At 36.1% G+C, this 26,027-nt stretch overlaps 1 protein-coding gene across 1 annotated transcript in view; it reads right to left on the bottom strand.

Moving 5' to 3' along the window:
• Window positions 1-26,027, bottom strand: part of SNTG2 (syntrophin gamma 2) — a 178,837-nt gene that overhangs the window by 43,931 nt on the left and 108,879 nt on the right. The window contains exon 11 of the mRNA XM_087946003.1: window positions 13,870-13,986. Coding sequence (XP_087802129.1) covers window positions 13,870-13,986 — 117 coding nt within the window. The remainder of the gene's footprint in view (window positions 1-13,869; window positions 13,987-26,027) is intronic.

The following is a 26,027-nucleotide window of genomic DNA, read 5'->3' as shown; positions in this document are numbered from 1 at the left end:
TTGCCTTATTAGAGGCAAATACTGTGTATCTATACTTTTATATCTATGTATGAATGAAGAGGTCCCAAACTTTGGCCTCCCAACTACAAGTTCAGTCCTGAAATTATGGGTTTCTACTTTTTATCTAAAAACGTAAAATCTATCCACTATTCTATACATGGTGTCTCTACCAATCTTTTCAACATGTCTCTATTTTATTCCTTCTTTGAAAGTAATTTTGAAAGTGTAGCAATATATCTGATGTAGAGCATCCCTTAACACTGCCTAGTTAATGTTAGTTAGTGGCACCTCAGCTTCAAAAGATCTTACAGAAAAAGTCATGCTTTGCCTCTATACTTGTCCTCACTTTTGCTTTAAAAAGCCTTTGAATTTGATTACTTCCAGCCTTGTTTTACTCTGTTTTACATCATTCAATTCCCTACTAGGGTGATCTGGGTGTAAAATGAGTATGAAGTCAGAATTGAAGACAAAGTGATCAGAACACTGGAAGTTACTTTACAGAGGGTAGGTTTATTGACTGGGAACTGATTAGAAGAATATAAAGAGAGACACTTTGGTGTAGAGGTTAACACTACAGGCTAGAAAGTGGGAGATTGTGCGTTGAAGTCCTGCCTTAACCACAAAGGTCAGCTGGCTGAACGTGGGCTAGTCACTCTCTCTCAGTCCAACTCACACATAGGGTTGTTGTTGTGGGAATAATAGGAGGAAGGCGTGTTGGATATGTTTGCCACCTTTAGTTATGTCTAAAATAAAAGCATGATATAAGTAAATAATTGGGTGAACAGGTGTGCTATGCTATATTATTTCTGAAACTCAGAAAACACAGTCTCTCAACTACCCACAATGCTACTTGTTAGCTTCTCAGACTGGGTCTGAAGAGAGTTACTTCAGACCTTGTGCTTGGGCCAGTGCAGGACCACAATATTAGTGAAAACAATAACAGGTAAGGTAAAGGTAAAGGTTCCCCTCAGACATACATGCTAGTCATTTCTGGCTCTAGGGAGCGGTGCTCATCTCTGTTACAAAACCATTGCTGTCCAAAGACATCTCTGTGGTCATGTGACCAGCATGACTAAACGCCAAGGTGCATGGAACACTGTTACCTTCCTGCTAAAGTGATCCCTGTTTTTCTACTTGCATTTTTATATGCTTTTGAACTGCTACTGTAGCAGTAGGTTGTAGGTTGGCAGAAGCTGGGACAAGTAACAGGAGCTCACTTCATTATGTGGTGCTAGGGATTCGAACCACTGAACTGCCAACCTTTCTGATCAACAAGCTCAGCATCTTAGCCATTGAGCACTGTAAAAGCTAATATTTTCACGTTGTGGTCTGAAACTGAGTTCAGACACTGTTAGCTCTATTTAAACAGTTGAAAGCATGTATTTATAAATGCATGAATGCATAAGCATGTATCAATATGTATGCATATATTTGCAGAAAGAACAATAAGTGTTCCTAATTAGAAATATATTGTTTGGCTTCCATAGTCTTCAAGAAATGCTGCACTATTACTGACTTAATTTATACAATTTAGAGCAAGCACTATTCCTTTTAGGAAAGCAAAACTATCATAACCTTTTGATCATACTCTACAAAGGTAATTTCCATCAATATTATGGCAGCTTCTGTGAGCTCACTCTTAAAAGAACAGATTTTTTGGGATAATGGACTAAAGCATCTAACCAAGACTGTAACCCAAGAAATTGATTAAACCTTTCTGATACGTCAGTTTTGTTTGAAAGTTTCCATTATGATCAAAGTCTCTCTTTTCTGTTGACTGTTTTTAGTGAAATCTTTATGCAGTTCTTAAATAATAGCCCATCAAGTCTGTCAGGGCTGACTCTCTGCTTTGTCCCTCTAATTCTGAATTCTTGAACATGCTGATCTCGGCAAGAAGAGCCCCTTTAATATTTAGTAGAGATATCAAACCATTCCACAAAAACAATTCTGTTTAAAAATATAACTCAGCCTTGAAAAGATCTGTATATGAGAAGAGTTTTCCCCCCTTTGATATTTGAGAGCACAAAAATCATTTGGGAGATGCAACATGGGAAACTTTATGTGAAGGCTCCCCACCTAGCCCAACTCTTTCTCTTCCACCTGCTTTCCATTTCTCAGGTTTTCCTACGATCAGAAATGAATCCAACAGGGTGCTGCAGCTGCCAAAAAAGGCACACAGTCCTAGGTAGCATTAATGGGGGGACAGAATCAAGATCAGGTGAAGTGCTATTACAGGGCTGTCAAATTCCCGGACTGCAGGCCAGATGCGTCATGCGCTGGCCATGGCCATGCCCATGCCTGGTTTAGTGAATGGGAGAAAAGTCCTGTGACATTGCCATGACGACGTGAGCTTGACACCCCTGTGCTAGTACCACTTTATAATTCTTTGGTAAGGCCACGTTTTGAATATTGCAACCAGTTCTGGTAGCCACAATAGGAAAAAAAAGATGTTGAGACTTTAGAAAGAGTGAAGAGAGGAGCAACAAAGACGAGTAGGGGACTGGAAGCTAAAATATATGAAGAGCAATTGCAGGATTGGGTGATATGGTATCAGTCTTCCAATACCTGAGGGGCTGCCACAAAGAAGAGGGGTCATTTTCCAAAGCAACTGAAGGCAAGGAATAGAAGCAATGGTTGGAAACTAATCAGAGAAACCCAACCCAGAAATAAGGAGAACTTTTCTGACAGTTAGAGCACTTATTCTGTGGAATGGGTTGCCTTCAGAAGTTGTGGATATTCCATTACTGGAGGTTTTTATAAAAAGAGACTGGACAACCATTTGTCTGAAATAGTATTTGTGGGTTTCCTACTTCTAGCAGGAGGTTAGGCTAGAAACAGGGGTCTCCAACCTTGGCAACTTTAAGACTTGAGGGCTTCAACTCCCAGAATTCCTCAAAGCTGGCTGAGGAATTCTGGGAATTGAAGTCCACAAGTCTTTTTTTTTTAAAGTTTTATTTGGGTTTTCACAAAAAACAAAATACAAATAAAACATCTTTTTTTGAAAATAGCATGATCCCAGGTTATCACTTCTTCATACAGACACCAAACTCAATTTCATGCTCATTTTTATATTCTATTCCATATCTTATTACCGTTTTATATTTTCTACATAGTTTTTCCACTCTTTTAATTTTCTCAACTTTATTTTAATTATCTCATCTCAATCAGATCATTATATTTATACTTTTGTCTGTCCTGTTTCAATTTCATATTATCTTTTCTTATTAAACAATTTTTTCCCTGTAGTTACCAATTGGAGTATGACACCTTTATATCTTTTAATTTTATCCATTCAAACTCTTATTTAAGCTTCAATGTATAAGATTATAACATTCAATATAATACATAACTTCCAATCGAATTCTGCTTGGTACATTCTTAAAATACACACTATATTCTTAAAAAGAAAAAAATTATATATATGTGTAAATAAAGCACACATTCCATTCCAATTCAATTCTATCATTAATATTCATTAAAATCTTAACATCTTTAACATTTCTTTTCAATTAAATATCATACTTCCTTGGGAACACTTATAAACTTTCCATAGTTAATTCTTTTTTTCCCCATATTTCTCACTTATATTTTTATAAATCATTACTAATAATTAAAAATGTTCCCATTTAATTCTCTCAATCATTTTAATTCATTTATTTATTACCAAACATTCAACTACATTACAGTAAATATTTTATCCATCATTTTAATCATATTTTCTAAAATTATTTCTGTTTATAATATAACAATGCTATCTTATGTACCTTTGCAGAATCCCTTTTGTAATTAAATTTTCACCCATTATCTTTAAACAAGCTTATTGTTACAATTCTTATATCTTTTCGCTGTTTCTCCATTTCTTGTTTCTGTCTTTTACAACTTCTTTTCCTTGCCTTCTTCCCCCTCTTCTTCTCCCTCCCCTTTTTACCCCCTCGTCTCTCTACTTCTAACTCTCTCATCTGTAATCCCCTCTTCTGTTGCTTTCTAATATTATATTTATCTTTCAAATTCTTCTTCTTCTTTTTGGTTGTTTTTTCCTAGTCTTAAACCTTTCACTCTCTTTCCCCCCTTTTCTTTTTTCCCCCCACTTAAAATTATTTGATCATTAAAGATGGCTTCTTCTTTGTCCCAATCTTCTTGTTCTGCAAGCGTTTCTTGTTGTTTCTCATAGTTCCAGATCTCCATTTCTAAGAATTGAAATACGAAGCCAAAAGAACCTCTCCCTTCTTGTGCATCTTCTTTCCATTTTTAAAGTTCCATTTTCAGTTCTTCTAAGAGTGATACCATTTTAAAGACTTTTAAACAACCACCCGGTTAATTTTAGTCATCCAGATGCAAAAACCAAAAATCACCAAGTAATCCAAATAATCCAAGACTGTCTCTTTCTGCTTCTTTTTTCCACTTTTTTTTTTCCTGGGGTTCTATTATTTTGTTACCAAGTTTCAATTAAGATGTATCTTTGAGGAATCTTGTTGAAATTTCACTGTAAGTTCCTTTTAGTTACAGTTCCATTCCTTAGTTCCAGGCAGTCTCCTCCATTTTTCCAGATCCTGCCCTTTTATTCTTTTTTTTTTCTCCTTTCCTGCTTTTAAAACTTTTAAATATCCAGAAATCTTTATTATCCCTTTGACTTTTATTTTCAGCTTAGATGCCTATTAATGTCAAAGTGGATTTTTTTTTCAATTTCTTGCTTAAATCTCTTAGCTGTCAGTATAAGGAAGGGAAGAAAAAAAACCTATTCCTTTCCCTTCTCTCTCTCCTTCGCAGCTTCAAAATCTTCTTTGGGAACAATGTTATTAAATTTAAATTCCAGGGTACCTTATTTGTTGCTTTTGCTGTTTGACCCGGTCAACCCAAAACTTTCTCTTCTTATCTTCCTCCTGCACATTCTTTTCCGGTCGAGTTCTTCTTTGTGGTGGCCATTTCTGACCACCGCTACAATTGCCTTCAGGAAAGGGAGTAATGGCCAGCTGGGGAGGAGAGATGCAGCTCTCCTCAACCCTGCAGGCAGTCTCTCCCTTCTTCACCACCTCTACGGGGTGGCTTAGCCCCAAAACCAGCCGGCTTGGGGCGCTCCAGCGGCGAGCATGGATCGAAGCCTCGCAGAGACAAGGTTTCGGTCTGTCGCTGAAGAAACTCAAACCAGAAGCCCCCAGTCCACAAGTCTTAAAGTTGCCAGTGTTGGAGACCCCTGGACTAGAAGACTTTCAAGGTTCCTTCCAACTCTATTATTCTGCTTCTTTCCATCATTTCAGAACACTGAGGGGGATGTCTTTGTGTCTGCCAAAGATTCTTTGCTTTTTTTCTGCAAAACAAAATATTAACTTTTCCAAGTAAATGGCAGAAACCATTGTTTCCTGCTTTTCTGAGAGACAAAATATTGAGATCAATTCCTCAATAAAAAAGCTTGCTAATCACTAGCAAGCAACTCCAGAAAAGGAAGGAAACTGAAAGAGCTGTAGCAGAATGCAAGATCAAAAGAGAGAGAGAGAGAGAGAGAGAGAGAGAGAGAGAGAGAGAGAGAGAGAGAGAGAGAGAGAGAGAGAGAGAGAGAGAGAGAAATGAATCAGATTTAGATGCCTAAATTAGAATGGTGCTCAAGGGAAGACTGAGGAGTAAATCCCACAGAGAAGATTTCACAATCCAGCATTAATGCTTTGCATTGCTTAAACTCTCCTGCTTTAGCAAATAGAAAGAAGGGAGACCTATTATTTTTTTGGTCAGAATAATATTACTTAAAAATAATTTTAAAAGACTTAAACATCTCATTAGAATTGCCCTGACTAACAAATTATCAGAAGAAACCAGTTCATTTACAAATACCTGGGTTTAGCCATGCTTCAGGAACCAAACATAGGGCCTTGCTTATCCTTAATTAAACAGCTGAATTTTTCCATCCCAATGTGAACTCAAAAACAGAAGACAAAATACAGAAGGCTGGCTCATATAGAATCTGGCAGCCACTGTTTCTAGGAATGTTCTGTAGGAATCTGCCTATTTGTCTTGTCTGTCTGTCTGCATATTTATGCTAGCCTTTTGACTAAATGTTCAGTCTCTTCCTACAAACTAGTATTGACAGTTCTTTGGATAGAGAAGACATGCCATATTTTCTATCCATACACTTACAGGATGTACTCATAAAATCACTTAACAAGGTTAAGTAAATAGGTAGTAAATTGCAAATTCACTAAAACTGGTTAGTGTTATATCTATTTCTGCCTTGGCATTTTGTGGACAATCTAAAGGTTTGGTTAATTTATGATTCAGTATGTTGTTTGAACCCAGGAAACTAGTTAATTCTTACTCACTTAGAGGTACCAAAATTTCCATTGGTGTGTGAAATTTTATGTGCCCAATTTTTTACAACCTTTTTTTAACCACAGTTGTTAAGTGAATCACTGCAATTGTTAAGTGAATCCTGTGCCGTTCCCCACTGATTTTGCTTATTAGAAGCCAGCTGGGAAGGTTGCAAATGGTGACTACATGACCCCAGAATGCTGCATCCATTGTAAATAAATTGCCGATTGCCAAGAGCTCAAATTTTGATTCACCTGCGGATGTAATAACAGTTATAGATATAAGGATTGTTTGCAAGTCATTTTTTCCCCAATGTCACTGTAACAGTCACTAAATGAATGGTTGTAAGTCAAGGACTATCTGTAAAGTGTATTGCACGAACAGACAAAGACTTTAACCAGATAGTCTCACCACTTTGGGATACAATTTCAAATCTCACAATCCTTTAGATGGGGCAGAAAGAAAGAGGAGCTGGCTACTACTTCAATTCTTGTTCAATTGTTTTTACTATTTACCATCTTCAAGCATCTAACAATATCAGAAGTTCATAGGGGTATTTTCTATTTGCCTATCCTATAAAATCTAAGGGCCTGATGAAAATATGGACTTGAGAAGTTTCTTAATCATGGTCTAGTGCTGTTAGGACAACTCACCTCAGGACAACTTGCCACGCCCAACTTGCCATGGCCATCTCGCCATAGGACAATTCACCTTCACATCAATATTGTCAATATTGTTACTCTTTTCTATACTCTCTTCGAATAAATCTTCATCCATACAGATACATACATCACTGGAATCCTCTGATAGTTCAATATATAAATGGACAGCACTGAAAAGTAGTGTGGTTGCATTGATATGACATAAAATTGTGTTTGAGATGGGCGATGGCTTATTTGAATATGCTGTATTCATCACTGTGATTGAAGTTATATCTGACTTGCCTAGTACTTTTTTTTGTTCAGTAGTTGCAGAGGGTGCACTTATATATATATATATTATTATAAAGTATGTTTTCAATTATTGTAGCACAACAGCCTTATTAGTTAGTAGCAGGTTATATATTTCTGATCACAAAACAAATGCTTTAGGAATTCAATTATCAATTCATGCTAATGCTTGCTCAGTAAACAGAAGAAACATATAATATAAATTCGAACAGTGCAATCATTTATATCCACTAAAAAGTAAATATTCAATCTGATAGAGTGTAGAACTAAATTGCTTATTTTAATCATTTTTTTCTTTTCATTTAAGCAGTGATTATAATTCACTAATTGGTCGAGCTATTGTGATACAATCTACTATAATGCCGTTAGTAAGGGAAGTTCACTGCAAAATGAATAGATATTTTGAAAGCAATGAAAAATTCCAGTCAAGACTTGTTCTATCAGCTTTCAGTCTTGGGGTTCAAATTTTGGCCTTTATGGTATTTTCATTGTCTCTACAGATTGCTAACAATGGAGAAAGAACTATGAACCATGAATTCAGAAAGCAATATAGTGTGTAATTGTGCTCAAGAGGTCAAAGTCTTTCTATTGCTGCAGTAGCTATGCTGGTTACACACTAAGAATGAGATACCAGGGTGAATTTATTTTTTCAGTGATTATATTAAATATTGAAACACAATTCTCCTTTTAGTGCCTCAGTAGATACTGGATACTTAACAGTTCTGACTTAGACTGTTTTCTCTTAATAGTTTATTCTTTAAAATGTTGACTTAATCATTCTATTTGCTGTATGACATAAATTCTGCAAAGTGAATTTATTTAGCTATAGGTAGACTCTACGCTTGGCATTATATTCACTGATGATGAGGAGTAAGAATTCTGGAGGGAAAAAAAATCCAATATTTAATTTATCGTCTCTGCTATTTATGAATGTTGCCCTGGGATTCTAGCATCCAACAGGAAGCACGAAGAGCTTCAGCCATCACACAAGAAAAGCTTCCTCAGTCACAGGTATACGGCACAAAAGGGCAGGGACTCGGCAGCCTAAATGTTGATTTGTGTGTGACTGCTGTGATATGAAGTTGTAGACTGCTGAGTTATGATCAATATAAAGAAAAACAGTTGTTTCTTCAGTGAGCTGAAGCCTTGGACTAAAATTCATAGTTAAGAGCTAGGTTTTCTCTTTATGCTTTAATCCTGCCAAATAGATGTCAAAGCTCATACTTCAGATCTCCTTCTGAGGCTTCTCTCTCTCTCTCTCTCTCTCCCTCTCCTCCCCCCTCCCTCCCTCTCTCCCTCTCCCTCTCCTCCCTCTCTCACACACATACAATTTGAAGACTCTGCAGGATAGCTGTAATTATAATGCCTTGAATAACACATTGTCCTACCTTTTAATTAGTTAGCAATATATCAGAGGATCTTGTCTGATGTCTGCAAAACATAGCAATTGTTGGTGAAGACAAATTGTGAAAATGTATGTATAAAAAAATGCACTGGCTAAATCTTTCTAATGATGTTATAGAAACATTCTCCTGGATAGAAACTCATAATTTCAATATACAAATAGGAAATTTCGTTTTTAAATGTTAAAAAAAAGAACACCTAGCTATCTCTACATTGTTTTTAGTTCCTAGTGCTTGAATAAAAATATTATCTACACTGTATGCTCTGAATTACAGTTTTATCCTTGCAGTTACTTGATTTGGGGGGAGGGGGAATATCAAAATATAGACTTGTTCATTTGTTGCTTGAAATATTAGAGTACATAGAAATACGCAACAGTAGTAACAGTGGTTAAGAGTTTTAGTAAGCTCACATATTTTCAAAACTGAATTTAGCGTTTTGTTTATTTTTCTGGCAAAAGATGTATGCTAGGTGACTGTTCCTGTTAATGTTCATTTAGGATGGTAAAGCTCCAATCCATCCCCAGCAAGATCAATGGCAAAAATTCTTTACATTCTTAGTGCCCCTGCTTAACAGCTAAATGAATTATAGGCTCCAGAAGAAAAGGTCTGTTGTGTTGCTGTACTTGTTGCTTTTCTTACATATATTGCTTATCTTATCCTTTAAATAGTTTGTTATTTTTGCATTTTGAATAATGACTTGATTACAATATTTAGTTAAATATTATTTACATAAACTTATACATTAATAACAAAGAGCTATCCTAGAAATATATTTTGAATTTTTCTGCTTCATTAACCTGTGCATGCTTTTCGAGGCATAAGCCCCATTCATTTCAATGGAATTTCCTTCTTATTTGACATACATGGCATTCCCAACACAAGTAAATGCACTTCTAATCCAGTTATAATCTACATAGAGAATTTATCTTGTTTTTAATATATCCTTGTGTTTCTTATAGTGTAAGTAAGAAATGGACTCAGACCTCAACATTGTGTAACTTTCCTTGCAACCATACAAAGGTGATTTGCAGTTGTTTTCTTTCAGCTAGGAGGTTTTTTTTTTTTTTTTTAATTACCCAGTTCAACTCATAGTCTTGGAATTTCCTAACTGCCTCCCTTCCAAGTATTACATAGGGTTGACCCTACTTAGTTTCAAAGATCAGGCAACCACAGCTATCTGCTGCCACCTGCTGATCAATCCTCACACTGGCAGGGATAATGGGTATGAAAAGGGATGACTTTTATATAGGGAAATACCCTTTTCTAAATTGTGGAATAATCCGCCACACCATTTTATTTAACATCCCATTTTATCTTATGCCTTTTATTTAAAAGTATAAAAATATACCGTTACCATAACCTTAAATACAAAAAAATGTGTTGTTTTATAAATTGAAATGTGTTTTTCCCCAAAAAGTTTGCTTTCCTCCCTGCTAATCTACACTTCAAAACCATTTAAATATATTACGAGTACAAACTAAGATTCTAGCTTTGTTTGTATGTAATGGAAACCAATATAACAAATGAAAAAAGTCATTACATTTGGCCAGCAGAAGTGAAGTTTTCCACACTCCTAATCTCATATTATTTATTTTCTTTTTTTATCCTAGACAGGGTTTGATAAGGTTCTAGTTCTCATAATTTTTTTTTAACAAATTTTATTCAGTTTTTCACATTAAAAACAAAAATCTCTTTTTAGTGGACAACATATTTCCAGGTTATCACCTTTACATACAAATATGACAGCAATTATACATTCATATATGCATACTTAATTCTATTATTACCTTTTCCATTCCAAATTTTCAGTAAGGAGAGAAACAAACACATTAATTCTAGCCTCTGTCATTAATCTCAATCGAAACAATTTTTTGTTTCATTTCAATTATTTCAAATATAATCCTTTAATATTTATTTTAAAAATAAACATAAACAATATGTTTGCATAATAATAATAATAATAATAATAATAATAATAATAATAATAATAATAATAATAATAATAATAATAATAATAAAGTTACCAATGTCTCTCCTTGCTTTTAATAGTCTATGTTAACTTATTAATTTAGTTGGTTCTTTAGTCTGTCATATTCCCTTTCCATTACACATTCTTTTTATAAATTCTAGATTAATACAAATTTTAACACTAAAAAAAGAGAAAAAAGTATAGGTTTCCCCCCTTTTACTGCTTTGAGTGTGATACCTCAATGATTAAAATATACCTTTATTCCCTCATCTTGATTCCCAATAAACCAATTTTTTTAAGAAGTTACAATAATAATCATTACATGTTTTCATTTGGATTCTGCAGCATATTTTCCCCCCTTGATTTTTAATAAGATTTATCAGTGTCTATATTACCCTATTTTCTAAATATTTTTAATTGCAGAAATATTCTTATTACCCCGTCATCCCGCAGAATCCCCTTTTTAATTCATCAACCATTATCTCTGAAAAAGCAATTTCTTTTCAACATTTTACTATTTCTGTATTTCTTTATTTCATGCACCTGTTTCTTACTGCTTCTCCTCCCCCTTTTTCCCCCATATCTTTTCTCATTCCAGTTTATATCCCTCTCTTTCTTAATATCTTCCTTTCCCCGTTTCTGCTGGGTCTTTCTGCCTTTCCCGACTTCACAGGTATTCCCTTTGATTGCCTTCTTAAATCTCAACTTTTTAACCTTCCTTCTTTCCCCACTTCTTTGTAGTGTTCTTTGTGTTACTTGTCTATTTAAAATGTCTTCTCCTTGAGTCGACTCCTCCTCCTCTGAAGCTCTTTCTTCTTGTTCTTCAATCACCATTTCCATTTTTTCTAACACAGAGCAAAGTGATTCGCCTCTTTCCTGTAGTAATTCTCTCATATTTTTAAGTTCCATTTTTAATTCCCGAAGAGATATCATCATTACACACTCTTATATTTTATGATCGTTAAAGTCCACAAAAAAAAACAAAAAAAAAAACTTTTACCTTTCTTCTTTCAATTTTCTAAAGTTCTCAGTTATTCCAGCCCAGGGTCTATACCAAAAACATCAATCAATCCCACAGTTAGTCTTTCCTTGCTTTTTCCTTTATTCTGGTTCTGCTTTCACTTTCTAAGATTCTTACTTTGTTTCAATATTTCTTTAATGTTATATCTACACAAGTTCATTCAGAAACAGGATGCTTTCTGTTTTGTTTGAGCTCAAGTTTTTATCAAAAGGTGGCAGTCTCCATTATACAAAGTCTTCACCTTTCCCCCCTCTTTTTTATTTAGGGTTTTTCGAACCTCAATATTCCAGCACAGTCCAGTCTCCAATTTGTAAACATTATTATTATTTTTTGGCAATCTTAAGTCCAGCTTTATTTTATGCCTGTTTATTCCCAAAATATTTTAGTCCAATTTAATTAAATCTTTAGTTCCAGTTTCTTCCTTTCGCGGTTTGAAGCCCCGCTTAGCTGTCAAAATTTTTTTTTTCCCTGTCCCTTTGTAATTTTGCTGCTCACTTTTCTTTTCTTAAAAATTCCATGTTACCTTAATCCTGGGGTACTTTTGTTTAGTTGTATTGCCTAGTTGTCCCGATTCAGATGTTATCCACCTCTTTCTTCCCTCCTGCACAAATCTTAATCCAGCTGAGTCCTTCTCTTCGGGGTGGCCATTTTAAACCACCGCTGCAGTCGTCTTCGGGGGGGAAAAGACCAAGCCCAGGGGGGGAGATGCGGCTCCCCTCAACCTGGCTTGCAGCTTCCCCTTACTCCGCCGCCTCTCCAAGGAAGCTTCAGCCCCTAATCGTAATGATCGGGGCTCTCCAATGAAAGAGCACGAACCATAGCAGCAGAGAGTCACGAACTACGGTCTATCAGCGAAGAGGCTCTGCCTTCTTCCTAGTTCTCATAATTTTCAATACACTTTTGGAAGTTTTCAGAAAGATATTATACACTTTGTGTTTTCTAGCTTTGTACAAAGTCAAACTCTGTAACGTGGCTGGATATGTAAAGAAACCTCTTTGGAGTGTTAAAGCAGCTTCGCATTTCACTTCGCTGTTTTAAAGTCTAGCTCTGGTATGCAGTGAAAGTGTGCTAAATATCTACCTACTTCTGAATATATAACCAGTTTTTCCTTAAATTTACATCATGTTCTTAATTGTAGTGTCTGCAACTCTTCCACAAATACAGCAATTATATACTCTTGTTTTTCATCTTCACAGATTCAAGCAGAGTAGTATCTCTATATCTATCTATCTATCTATCTATCTATCTATCTATCTATCTATCTATCTATCACAATAATAATAAGTTTAGTTTTGTCATTGAAAGGCTTGCATGATTTGCTTATTTATCTTTAAAAAAAGAGAATGTTGATTTCTTAAGTGTGGAAGTTAGACTTCTTTTGATTACATATATCAAATAATAGTTTCCCTAACATTCATAGTAACAAATGTTTTTGTCTAACATTTCCCTACAAATTTATTAGGTTAAAAAATATATAATGAACTAGAAATATTCCAGCGCATCATATTTTTTACTCACCATTTTAGCTTGTCTTTCTTTTCTTTAAACCAGGGCTGACAACCTTTCATTTTCATTAAGCACTTGATATTTTGGGACCAAGGGGCATGGGACAATGGGCACGGTAAGGATACATAATGCGTAAATATGTGGACGGGTCCATGATGGGGAGGTGGAAGTCATGAGTATGTTTTTCTTTAGGAAATTGTGTTAAGCCTTTTTAAAAAACAACAACAAAAAACCATCTTTCATGAACCTTGTTATTTAAGTGGTTCTGTCTCTTAAATCTATGTAAGATTTACATGCAATATTATTTCCTAATACTATTTTTGAGAATTTGTCAAGATGCAATGCAGTTCATGGGGAAAAGGTAAGAAAACCTGCTTATTAAAAAAAGAAAATCTTCTAAATTTGAAGCTGCCATATATCTGCCTCAAATTTCAGTTGAATGGAATTAGTTGGTGACACTTTAGTTTGGTCTGAGGATCTAGCCACTGGAGCGTCAAACTGAGGTGCAAAATAAACAAATGTCCTATGTAATCATCCAGTCCTCATTGATCTCGATGTTTTATGCATGAGAGGGGACGATTAAAAGTGTCTGGAAGAGTTATGGTGAATGTTCTTTACTAAATTACAGTTTGCTTCATTATCCAATGGAAAGTGAAGGGGAACCTTCTAGCTGACAAAAACAATAACAGTCACACTTTAAAAAAAAAAAAAGCTGCTTACCGGTGGTGTGCCGAAAATATAGAACGATGAACCTTTCAGTGCCAGGAACTTGAATGTATACAGTTGGGGGGAGTCTTCTCCCTGGAGCCTCTCATTCACCCACCCCATATGTATCACCTTCAGTGAACAAAAATGTTTACAAATTAATTTCAATTTACTATGCCAGGGGTAAAATATAACTATTCCTGTAGAGCATCTGGTCAATATGTTTTTCACGCATAGATCTATATGCTTTGTCCATAAATTCTGATCCAGCACCTTAAAGTTATTGTAGATATTATAGCAAAGAAATTGCCCCAATTTTAAGGAATGTGCATAATCCTACAATCATGGGAAACTGAACAAACACAGAACAGCAAGACAGATTTGGAGGCAGAAATATACGTATGTTATAGCTACAGAACAGGCGAGGCCAAGTTAAAGCACTTGTGTTGTATGATTAACACATACAAGGACCTAGTTTTATTATTTCTTTAATGAAGAACATTCCATGGGAACTTAAAGTTTTTAGTTCAAAATCGGAATATCATAATATTGGAAAATCTCAGGGGGATCTTCAGCTGATACAACATACGTGGACACTACAAACCCAATAATACATTAAGGCAGAAGCTTATCCACCCAGACACAAAAACCCAGGCACAAACTGAGCAATGTGGTATATGCAGTACAGTGCAGTGAGCCATGTGCAGATCTGTACATTGGGAAAACAAAATAACTACTTCATAAATGCATGGCACAACATAGGAGAACAAATCGATCAGGACAAAATTCAGCAGTCCATCTGCATTTAAAAGACAAAGGCCACTCTTTTGAAGACAGCAAAATTCACATTTTGGACAGAGTGGATCGCTGGTTTGAAAGAGGGTCAAAGAGGCCATCTATGTCAAAATTAATTCTCTCAACAGAGGGGGAGGGATGCAACATCATCTATCTCAAGTCTACAACACAGTCCTTTCAACAGTTCCAAGAAGGCTCCACACCCATTTGCACTACTCAGATGACCCTGATGACACAGATAAACCTCCAGGTGGCCTCAATGACTCTCTAAAAGAATGCAAATGACCAGCTGTCTGGAAGGAGTATTCTCCACCATCCAGTCAGAGCTGAAAAAACTTCTTGGATGAGAAGTGAAACATCTTCAAAGAAAAACCAGAAAGTCCAGTTGCCTCTTGAAAACGCACCTTTGGGGCAACCGTGACCTGGACGACTGAGAATCTCCATAGACATTTTTGTCCAATATTCTACAAATCAACTGCCCACCCAAAAACACAGACTATTATTAGTTTTGAATGCAGAGAAGAATTGGCCACAGATCCATCACTTAAGTTCTTTACACATATGAATTCAAATTAGAAAAAAACTTTTAGAATGTACAGAACTGTTTGATGTGAGCAGTCTTCCTTATAAAGTAGACCAGATCAAGAAAGAGGAAGATTCAAAATTACTTTTATTTATATTGGCTATACTGACATAATCTTGCAACTATGATTGTACTTCCCATCCTCCCTCTTTTATATTTAACTCTGCAATGTTTTAGTAATCCTCCTTCATCCTTTAGACTTAAGCAATGTATCCTTTTGGGTTGCTTTGATAATGGATCTTCTTATCTCATCGTCATTTTCTTTACTCTCCACATGAGCAGCCATGTTCTCCATCTGTACTACACACACAGTCACAACTTCTGTCAAACCCCTTCAGTTCTGCACCGATAAAGCAGATCTGAAGGCACAGTGAAGGTGGGTTGAATGAATTTAGAGAGAACAATTCAAGGAACTCTAGCTCTTCTTTATTATGGTTTGTATGATTCACACATTCAACCAAACTGCAAGCTTCATAAAGTGACCCAGAAGAGTTGCCCTTTCTTCCAAAGAATGAATTTCTTTAGGAATTCAGTCTATAGTGCTGGATAAGGACTGATAGCTCTGTCCTTGGGGCCAATCAGCATAGCTCCAGCTATGCTGGAGTATCTGGTGTTGCTGGGGTTGCCAATACTTTTGTGCAATGGATATGGATCAGAAGAACCACAACCATTTGGCCAGCTCATAGCAAAGCTTGTCACTATTCATGGGTATAAACATTTGGGGGAAAGACCACACTCTTTAGATCAGGGGTGTCAAACTTACATCATCAAGCTGACATCATGTGACGTATCGGGACTTTTCCCCCCTTAACTAAACCGGGCACGGGAGGGATCAGCATGTGACACATCTGGCCCGTGGGCTGTGAGTTTGACACCCCTGCTTCAGATGGATTCTGTCAGGCCAGAAATAAACATCTGTCCCAATTAAATGATATTGCACAGTCTGACTATAGAAACAGCATTTAGAGAAAGTAACAATATTTCTAATGGCATTGAAGGGCTGGGGAAAATATGAGTGATGATAACGTCTTCATTCAAGTTGAAGATTAAGACCAACCTTGAAAAGAAAGAAGTGTCTGGAGAAGGAATTTTAGTCCCTATGAAAAATAGCAGTGGGTCTCTTTATAAGGCACATTCTCCTGCTTGACAACCTGACACAGTTTTTGTTTCAGACTTTAGTAGATGCATCAGTCTTATCAGATGTTGTTATATAACTTGTTAAGTGAGGAAGAAGGTCTTGATAGACATGAAATTTATGAAGCCAAATGACACAAGCTGCTTATCAGACCCCTGGCAGAAGATTCAGAAATGAGAGAGAACAGCAAGGACCAAAGCTGAAGAGGCGCCCAAAATGACTTTATCAAGATTGACTGGGCAGTTGCCCTGAAAAATTACAGTTAAACTAGGGAGAGTTGAATAGTCATCAGTTAGGGTCAGCTAATGGGCAGTGTACCCAAAGTGCCTAAACTAATCAGAAGCTGGACCTACCAAACTTTTGTAAAAGGTCCTTGAGCACTCAATTCTTTGGAGGGACTCAGGTGCTGAACACAGGGTTTTTTTTTTTTCCTCCTCATCTGCAGTTACAATTTTGCTTAGACTTCTTTGTTTATTGTTTTTGGTTGTCATTTGTGTGGCAAAGTAGAAACTGACAGAATAAAAAGCACAGATACCTATTCTGGATTTTTGTGCTTTTGAGAGCCAGATCACCAAAGCCAGATAAAGACTTATATGGTAAAATGGAAATGACTAAGGAGTTGCAGCTACAGTATCAACAAGAACGTTCCAGAGATGTACAATTGCCACTAAATATATTTATGTAAGCCTATTAAAGGAATCTAAAATCCCAGCTCTTCCCAAACTTGTCCTGCAAATGTTGAAGGTTCGAAGCAAGTTTCGGTTGGATTTCGGGGAAAAGTGTAATTCTCACAGACTTTCCCAGTCTTAGGATATAATTCATTTTTGGCTTCTAGATGTCATGTATCTTAGTCTAAGTGACACGAGAGATCATCCTAGTCCATGGGTCACTGATTCTAGGAGTTGGCTAAATAAATTCACATGTAAAGACTGGGCACATTTTGTTAGGTCAAACTCTGCCCAAATGACAGGTTAAAAAAAAGAAGAAAAGCTTCCATTTTTGTTTAGAAGTTTACATGTTGAAGTTTCAATGTAATTTTGAGTTCACCTACCATTAAGAATAATTAAATACCTAGAAAAGAGAGCTGTATAATTCCCCAAGAGGAATGTTTTCAACTACTGTACTTTGTTGAAGAAGTTAGATTTCCTGGCATCTCCTTATAGATATCATAGAAGTCATATAGAATAGATAGTTTGGAATGCAGTTAGCAAAGAAGTCAATCTGCAAACTCTGGGAACTAGAACATGAAAACTTAATTATGGAAGTGAGATGGGTGGTACCTAAATTTGATAAATAAAAAAATAAAAAAGACTATAGTGAAAAAAAATACAAAGTAGGAAAGTCCTTACTTGCATATAAGAGACTATCTGTACTGGAAACAGTTAATCTATGGAACAAGAATCCAAGAATTCTAGTTAATAGTAAAAGGAAGGTAAAGGTTGTAACATGAGACTTGCAGAAAAATATCTACTTTCAGGCAAAATCTCTGTAATAAAAGCAGAACATTTCCCTTTGCTTTTCTCCAACTTTTTCTTTGCAGAGGACTGGACACCTGCCCCACTTTGATACCTTTTAAAATTTTTTATCAAGATGAAAAGTATCTCCTCTTTGTGTCACTAGAACTAGTCCTTCCTTCCTTCCTTCCTTGAATGTCACCATCCCACACATCCCCATTGCAAAAATCAGAAGAGAAAGAATTATTTCCTGCCAAGAAGTTCTGCTGAATGTCAGCGACAACATTATGATGCACCATCATTCTGGACAAGCACTTCATCCCAATCTTGATCACTCCCCCTAAGACTCAAGAGTGAGTAGGCAGTGGGAAAGTGTTTATGCCAGCTTGAGAATCAGGGGAAGACAGAAAATATTTAATTCAGCCTCTAGATAAGGCTCCACCGGTTCAGAAATTGCTTTGGCTCTAAAACTCTTTTTGAATTCCATGTGTATGCCCGAAGAGCAGTTGGTAAGGAAAATGCAGCATTTCAGGGAGAGCTATCTTGAAGTCTTTATTATACCTAGTAACCTATATTATTTCCAGGATTTCTTAATTTTATTACATTGTAATCAAAGACTAAACACATCCATCCTGTTTATCTGACTATTTACATAAACTGTGACAACTACTATTTGTGAACTTGTATTCTAAAACTGGAGTTGGCTGCTCAGGTGATGCTTTGAGGAGCTGATTTGCAGAAAGTAACTATCATGGCTGCATTAGTACCTGAGGGTTATCCCTAATGCATATTATTGACAACAATTAATTATCTTTTGATAATCTGAAGTGAAAAAGTATCTGGCTGAAAACTGAAATTCATATTTAAAATGAGATTTATATGTATATTAAGATGAGATCAGTCATCAAGTATCTTTTAATCTGATATTTGATTAACAATGAGCTTGGAAGAAGTAATATTGGACATAAATACTCCAAGGTTTCTATAGTTTCTTTCCATAGTGGTCATGTCTTCATTTGGAAGTTATCCATGGGTTTAACATGTCTGCCTCAACATATGCAATATATAAGTACTCCAACATCATTTGCCTTGCCTGCATATGTAGCCTCTATTCTGCCTCAGGATGATACTATTTTGGGAAAGTTGAGGTTTAGCATTTGATGTACTTCCTGCTAATTATAAAAAATATTCATTCCCTAATGTGAAGCGGGGTAGGTGAGTTTTGACAAGTTCAGCCACCTGTCAAAACATAAACTGCAGGTTGGATGAGGTTTTCTATCTCTCTTGCTTTCTTGGGAAGTCTCATTTCATAGATCATGCATGGTAGCTGATCCACAAGGTGGTTTGGGATTTCCTGGTATAGTAGAAGAGACTCTCCTATTTTAGTTTATGAGGAAATTCATCCCATTCCATCACTAATCTATTGATCCAATCCATAGACTTTCTCTTGATACATCACTCTTTGTCACTCACTCATCTTTCTTGCTCTAATCTTTATACTACATCTGCCTTTTCTTTTCTTTTTTTTTAAAACAAGTTTTATTAATTTTTAAAAACAAACAAATCATCATTAACCATTACATACTTAAACCTTTTTCCATTATAAATTTAACAAGTCAAATAAAACCTTATTTTATACAATATAATTCTATTTTAAACCATTTCCATATGAGCATACAAATACCTCTTATCCAGTTTCTCTTTACTCCTCTTTACTCTTATTCAATTTCATTATTATTATTTCATCTATTTCTTTCTGACTTGGTTACCATTATTCTCATTCTATATTTCTGCAAGGTTCTATTAATTCTCCCAAAAACATAAACACACAACACACAAAACATAAAAAAAAAATCTTTTAGGAAAGTAACTTGGCCCCAGGTATCTCTCTCTTCATGGACTTCAATTATATTCATGCTCATCTTACATGTCATTACTTATTTTATTTACCATTCTAAGTCTTCTATATTAGCTTCTCCACACATTTCACTCTTCTTAGTTCTATCTTAATTAATCCATCTTAATTTGAATCATTATATTTGTATCTTTTGTCCATTCTTTATTATCCCTTTGTCTCGTTCCTTATAATAATAATAATAAAAAAGAATTTCTCCTGAAATCACTAATCAGAGTATGATGCCTTTCTATCTTCCCCCTAAATTAATCAAATTAACATTTAAAATAACACCTAATACCCAATCTGATTCTGCTTGGTACATTCTATGTACTATTTTTTTTAAAAAAAAATAAACAAAAAATAATAAAACCAAAATGATTAAATACATAGTTAAGCAGTAGATCTAAATATTGAATCTTATAACATTCCCATTGCCTTTTCCAAAAACAAATGCTACAATAAAAATTTTATAATAACATCAATACCATAATCTTATTAAACTCTTTAATTAAAACTCAATATTCTAAACCTTCCCTTTAATATTTTATTAAATTTTAAAATCAATCATTACTAAACATTTCAACATTTTAATCTCTTATTAACTCTTAAACCATTTTAATTTTCTATTTCTAATACAATGCTACAATACCATCTTATGTACCTTGCAAAATCTTTTTTAAAGAAATTATACTTTACCCTTTGTCCCTAAAGAAGATTCCTTTTTTCCCATCTAATTTCAAAACTTTGTGGCTTTTCTCCACCTTTTTCCTTCCTTTCTTCCCCCACCAGACCTTTCTACCCCCCCTTCTTCTAGCCTCTGCCTTACTGGCTTCCCTTCTCTGTTGTGTTCCTTTTTCCTTTTGTTTACTATCATTATATTGATTTTGCACCTTATTTTTCCCTTTCTTAAGTGTTTTTTTTAAATCTTAAGTCCTTCATTTTCCTTCCTTTCCCTCTTCCTTCTTTCTTAGTTAAATTCTGAAATTCATTAAAGATGGCTTCTTCATCTCCTTCTTCTTCTTCTGCTGTCTCCATCTGTTGTAATGTTTGTTGATAGTTAGCAAGCGCCATTTCTAAAAAAAGGAAGGCTTCTTTCACATCATCTTTGCCATTTTTTTGTTTGCTCATATTCTTTTCTCAGTTCCTCAGCAGAAAAAGCCATTATAAATCTTTTCTTTTCTTTTTTTCCCCCTTCTTTCTTCTTGCAACAACCAAGATATTTAAAAAAAAAATAGAACAGTCCCAAAGTCATCAATCAATCCAAGCCAAGGCAAAGTTCTCACTTTCTCTTCCTGGGGTAGTATCAATAAAAAAAAAAGAAAGTCCAAATCTGTATCTTAAAGCCTTATTGCAATATATTTCAGTCTTCAAATCCTTAAGGCATCTCCTCCAACAAAATCTTAGCATATAAATATTTTTTTAGTCCTCTCCCTTCCCACTTATCACTTAAAGCCAGTTTTTACCTGAAAAAGACAGGTTTCTTAATATCCACTTGTTAATTCCGTAGGGGAAGGAGAGTAAACTTTCCTTTCAGCACCTCCAAATTGCCGCTTATTTTCTCTTCTGGAAGGTATCATTCAAAAAGCCATAATTTCCAGGAATTTTGTTAAATATGTCTTAGAGTCCTGGGAACCAAGAAAAACTTTCTCTTTTCAAAGGCTTTCTCCTCTTCCTCCTGCGCATTCTTACCCGGCTGCCAGCTTCTTTGTGGCGGCCATTGCAGACCGCCGCTGCACCGTCTTGGGAAAAGGGGGTTTTGCCAGCCAGGAAGGGGGTCTGCAACACCCCCAAACCCCTCTCCGGATCCCCCCTGTCTTCAGCCACCCCTGCAGGGCAGCCTTAGCTCCAAACCCGTCCGGATCGGAGCACCAAAAATGGCTAGCACAGCAGGGATCGCGCAGTATCGCGAATCCCTGCCGCTTGCGAAGCCGACAAACCGGAAGTTTCTGCCTTTTCTTTTCTTACTCTTTCTTTTGATATCTTACTTGCATTTTCTTTTGATATCTTTCTTTTGATATCTTACTTGTCTTTCTCTTTCTTTCTTGTCTGCCAAACCTTGTGCTTTTCCTTGCAGTTGCTCATTCCTCTCTAACAGAAGGGCAAACTCTTTTTTTTACACATGATAAAGTCTCCCATGAGACTACTCGATCTATATAGGTCAGGAACCCACGTAGTGCCTAACTAGCATAATTTCCAGCTAAGATGGCCACTGAGGAGGGTCAATAGTTGGTGGTGTTCGATCGTGGGAAAGAGACTCGAGACCAGTGTGACTTTCAGCTCTTTATTACTTTGTTAAGTCCTGTTCAAGATCTCGGAGCCGCGGCAACCCTTCTTATAGGGATTTCCCGCAGCTCGCAACCAATGACGGCTCTTTGAATCTCCCGCGATCAGCTATGCCAATCGCGGGCGATTCTTAGTGAACCAATCCCAACAGGTTATTTGAACCAATCACCGTACAGTGTCTTTGGACCAATCAGAAGAGGGTATTCCAAGTATGTTAATATGGAACAGGTGGGGGGAAACTGTGCCTGCAGCAGTCAAAAATGGGAAATAGGAGTTGGCAAACCCCAGCACCTGCCCTCATTATCACTACAGTTGCTGCTAAAGCATCACACTGGAGAAAATGGAAAATTTCACTTTAACACTGGATTAGATAAATACAAAGCTAAGTGGGGATAAAAGGAAGGCTGCATCTCGAGGAGTCTCTTGAGAACAATGAAAGACCCAAAGTTTGAGGGAATGTATAGATGTAACCTATGATAGTGAATAAAGAGTCCCATAAATATACAAGAGTGTTCTTCCTGAGGATATCAAAGTTCTCAGAATCACTTTCTCTTACTGTCACTGATACTATGAGAGTAACAATGGGTGTTTTGACATCCAGTTTGCTTTCTTCAATTTCTTCATCTTTAGCTGTTTCTTTCCATATTCATTCTTACCTACTTCATTTAGTTTATTCCACGGTTCTTGCCTTTGAGGTAAACCACACAAGGAAACCAAAGTTATCACTACTAATACAACTTCTATTATAGAGTTACAGTAACAGGATCTTGCAGGTCTGAATGTGCCTCTTGTTCCCCCCTGCCTTTATCTTAAAGAGAACTAGGGAGGGTCAAGTCTGAGATGCTTTGTCAAATTACACCACTGCTTTGACTTAGATTCTCCTATCTGCCCATGGTCATTCTCAAGACTACTCTCACAGCTTATTACACTCTAAGGCTTTAATTTAGCTACATCACAAACACCATTAATGCTCTGAAAGAGCCTCAATAACATGCTGAATGCCATCTGACAGGAGGGGTCCATTATTGGCACTATATCATCCTCGTTTTATGATTGATTTATGATTCCTATCAATGTGATGTTCTTGGTAAAATACAGATGGCTTAATATTGCTTTCTAAAATGACTGCTTGCCTCCAACATCTTCCTAGTTTGCTGTAAACAGGTGCCTGCTTGCTTTAGCTGGACAGTGGGGATAACCTTCACACTTTGACATTATATACTCTTGCCATCTACTCATAGCATTCATCACTCATCCGTCTCAGGAAGACACACATACACACACACACAGCATCACAAGACTTGGGCAATCATGGTGTTTAGAGCAACAACATGAAAATATAAATAGACAAGATTAAGACTGCTACAAAGTCTCCTTCAATACCTGGGAGAGATTCTTGGAAATCCAAAAGATTGCAGTGAGAAAAAGGAGAGATAAAAAATTGTGCAAGCAACAACCTGATGAGAATTAATTAAATGCAGCTAACCTATGTATGTATATATAGGACTCCACTGGAGAACTCTATGATCAAGTTGAAGAACATATTATTAATTCTCCTTTTCTGTTACCCTTTGCATATGAATGTTTCTTTTTTTGCACTATTTTGGAACTTATAAGTATTATTACAATACATATAGGCTGACAAATTAATGAACATAAACATGGGACACAAATAGATATTCCACAAATATAAAATATAGACTTGGCAGGTTTAAGTTCATGTAGTTGAAACAGCAACAATGACTTCATGGGGAGCAAGTTTTATCTTTAAGTGAACAATTAATGCCTTGGCACTGAGTATTACCCTGCAATAAAAATTAAGAACACACAAAAAGCTTGTAGCTTCAGGCTTGTTTGTTTAGTGTATATGTTCATATACAAATGAATACTTCGTGACAGCAATTATGTATAAAGAAAGAAAAATTAAAGAAAGTAAAACTATAATATATTTTGCCTCCCTGGAATGCTGCATATTTTATATGAATAAATAAATAGAAATCAAGATTAGTGAGTGTTCTAAAAAACTTGGTAGGTTAAGAGGCTAAAGTTCTAAAGCTGAGTTAGCATGCTAATTATAAAGTGGGTATTTTAAATAGTTCAAAATCAACTGGTTTAATTGTACACAAGGGCACAAAGTTGATCATTAAGGTTATTATTGCTAAGTTTCTAAAATGACTTTTTAAACTTTTGTTCAATTATGTCTGATTTTTGGAAATGGCCTGGCCAAATCCCTGCAGTTTTCTTGTTAATGTTTTTCAGAAGTGGTTTGCTATTGCCTCCTTTTTAAGGTGGGAGAGAGTGACTGACCCAAAGTCACCCAGCTAGCTTTGTGCCTAAGATGGGACTAGAACTCATGGTTTCCCTGTTTCTAACCTGATGCCTTAACACTACATCAAACTGGCTCTCCAGAGTAATTGATTAGTAAAGGTAAAGGTTCCCCTTGTACATACATGCTAGTTGTTTCCGGCTCTAGGGGGCGATACTGTTACAAAGCTGAAGAGCCAGTGCTGTCCGAAGTCATCTCCAGGGGTGGATTTCTACCGGTTCTGTCCACCTCTGTAGAACCGGTAGCTCTGAAGAGCAGCAGACATAGAACCAGTTCTATGTCTGCTGATGTTTTTGCCCACCCACCCACCTGGACTCTTACCTGATCTTTATTTCCTGATTTTTCAACTTCAGCTGCTGAACGAGCCACAGCTGTGGTTAAAAAAACAAGAAAAAAGGGCTGTTTCAAAGGCTGCTTCTCTGCAGGCAGCTGCTGATGACGATTTACAGGTGCACGGCTCACAGCCTGCAGGGAAGCTGGTAAATCCCAAACCGGTAGTTAACCCTGTCGTATCCCACACCTGGTTGCTCCATGGTCATGTGGCCGGCATGACTAAATGCTGAAGGTGCACAGAACGCTGTTACCTTCCCACCAAAGTGGTCCCTATTTTTCTACTTTCATTTTCACATGCTTTCAAACTGCTAGGTTGGCAGAAGTAATTGATTACTAATAGTATAATTGGGTGGTTTTAATTTAATCTTTCCACTTTCCCTTTCTGACCAACTTTATCCATGAAATCTCTCTTCATTTTATACTCATCAACAGACAATAGCGTTAGGGCTAGAGCTATAATGCAATGGGCACATCCTATGCTGATTGGGAGTATGCATAGAGTGCAAAAATAATAAATAAGACCTCAAGATAACACCCAAACTAAACCTTTAAAAATTAAAGAATTAAATCAAATTGCTATTTCCTCTCTTTCCCTTCTCTTCTTTTGTCTGGGCTGCATAGTTTGCTGTTCAAAGCATCTGTGCTGCATTTGTGTGATGTACAGAGTTCTTTGAAACCACCGGAACAAAGATGGAGTCCCAGTGCAACCCCTGGTTCTGTGTATAAGAGGATCATGACAGCTGGGCTGTAAAAGTTCACTCAAAAGTGTTTATTTCGTGCCTTTTCATCTTCAAATGTGCTGATTGGAATATCTATGTTATGGCATCTCACTCTCTGCTGAGAACAGAGTATTCTTACCTCAAACCATGTAGAGACTCTTATGATAGATCGCTTTCCTGGTAGCTTTTTATACTTTTATGTAGAGAGAACACCCTCTCTGCAGCTATCACTGTCAAATGTGTGATCTTTTTCTTTTTTTTAAGTAAGCATGTGATGCCTATTTCAGTAAATTTGATAATAGAAATGGATTTCATTGTAAGAAGTTCTGCAACTTTCTTATTTTGAAAAAAGAAAAAACCCAAATATAAGATTTCCATCCATTTGATTATGGTAGTTTATAAATTTAATACACATATTTTAATAACTCAGAAAGCATGTCTGAAAATCAAAATTGTACTTATTGACCCAGGAGTATTCCAGAGGCATACAGCTCCTGATTTGGATCACCTGAGTTGGTAGTAATTTCAGCAGGATATAAAAACTTTTTTTTCCAAATCTCAATTTTAATTTAGAGATTGTTATGTCTAGGATTGTAAAAAAAACCACCACCATATATATCCTAAACTGACCCTCTATAGATGTTAATT

The sequence above is a fragment of the Notechis scutatus genome, chromosome 1 (assembly GCF_049901735.1).
Source record: "Notechis scutatus isolate UNSWTSFEM ecotype Mainland chromosome 1, rNotScu1.2, whole genome shotgun sequence".
Lineage (NCBI taxonomy): Eukaryota > Metazoa > Chordata > Lepidosauria > Squamata > Elapidae > Notechis > Notechis scutatus.
This window is presented reverse-complemented; position numbering and strand designations above follow the sequence as displayed.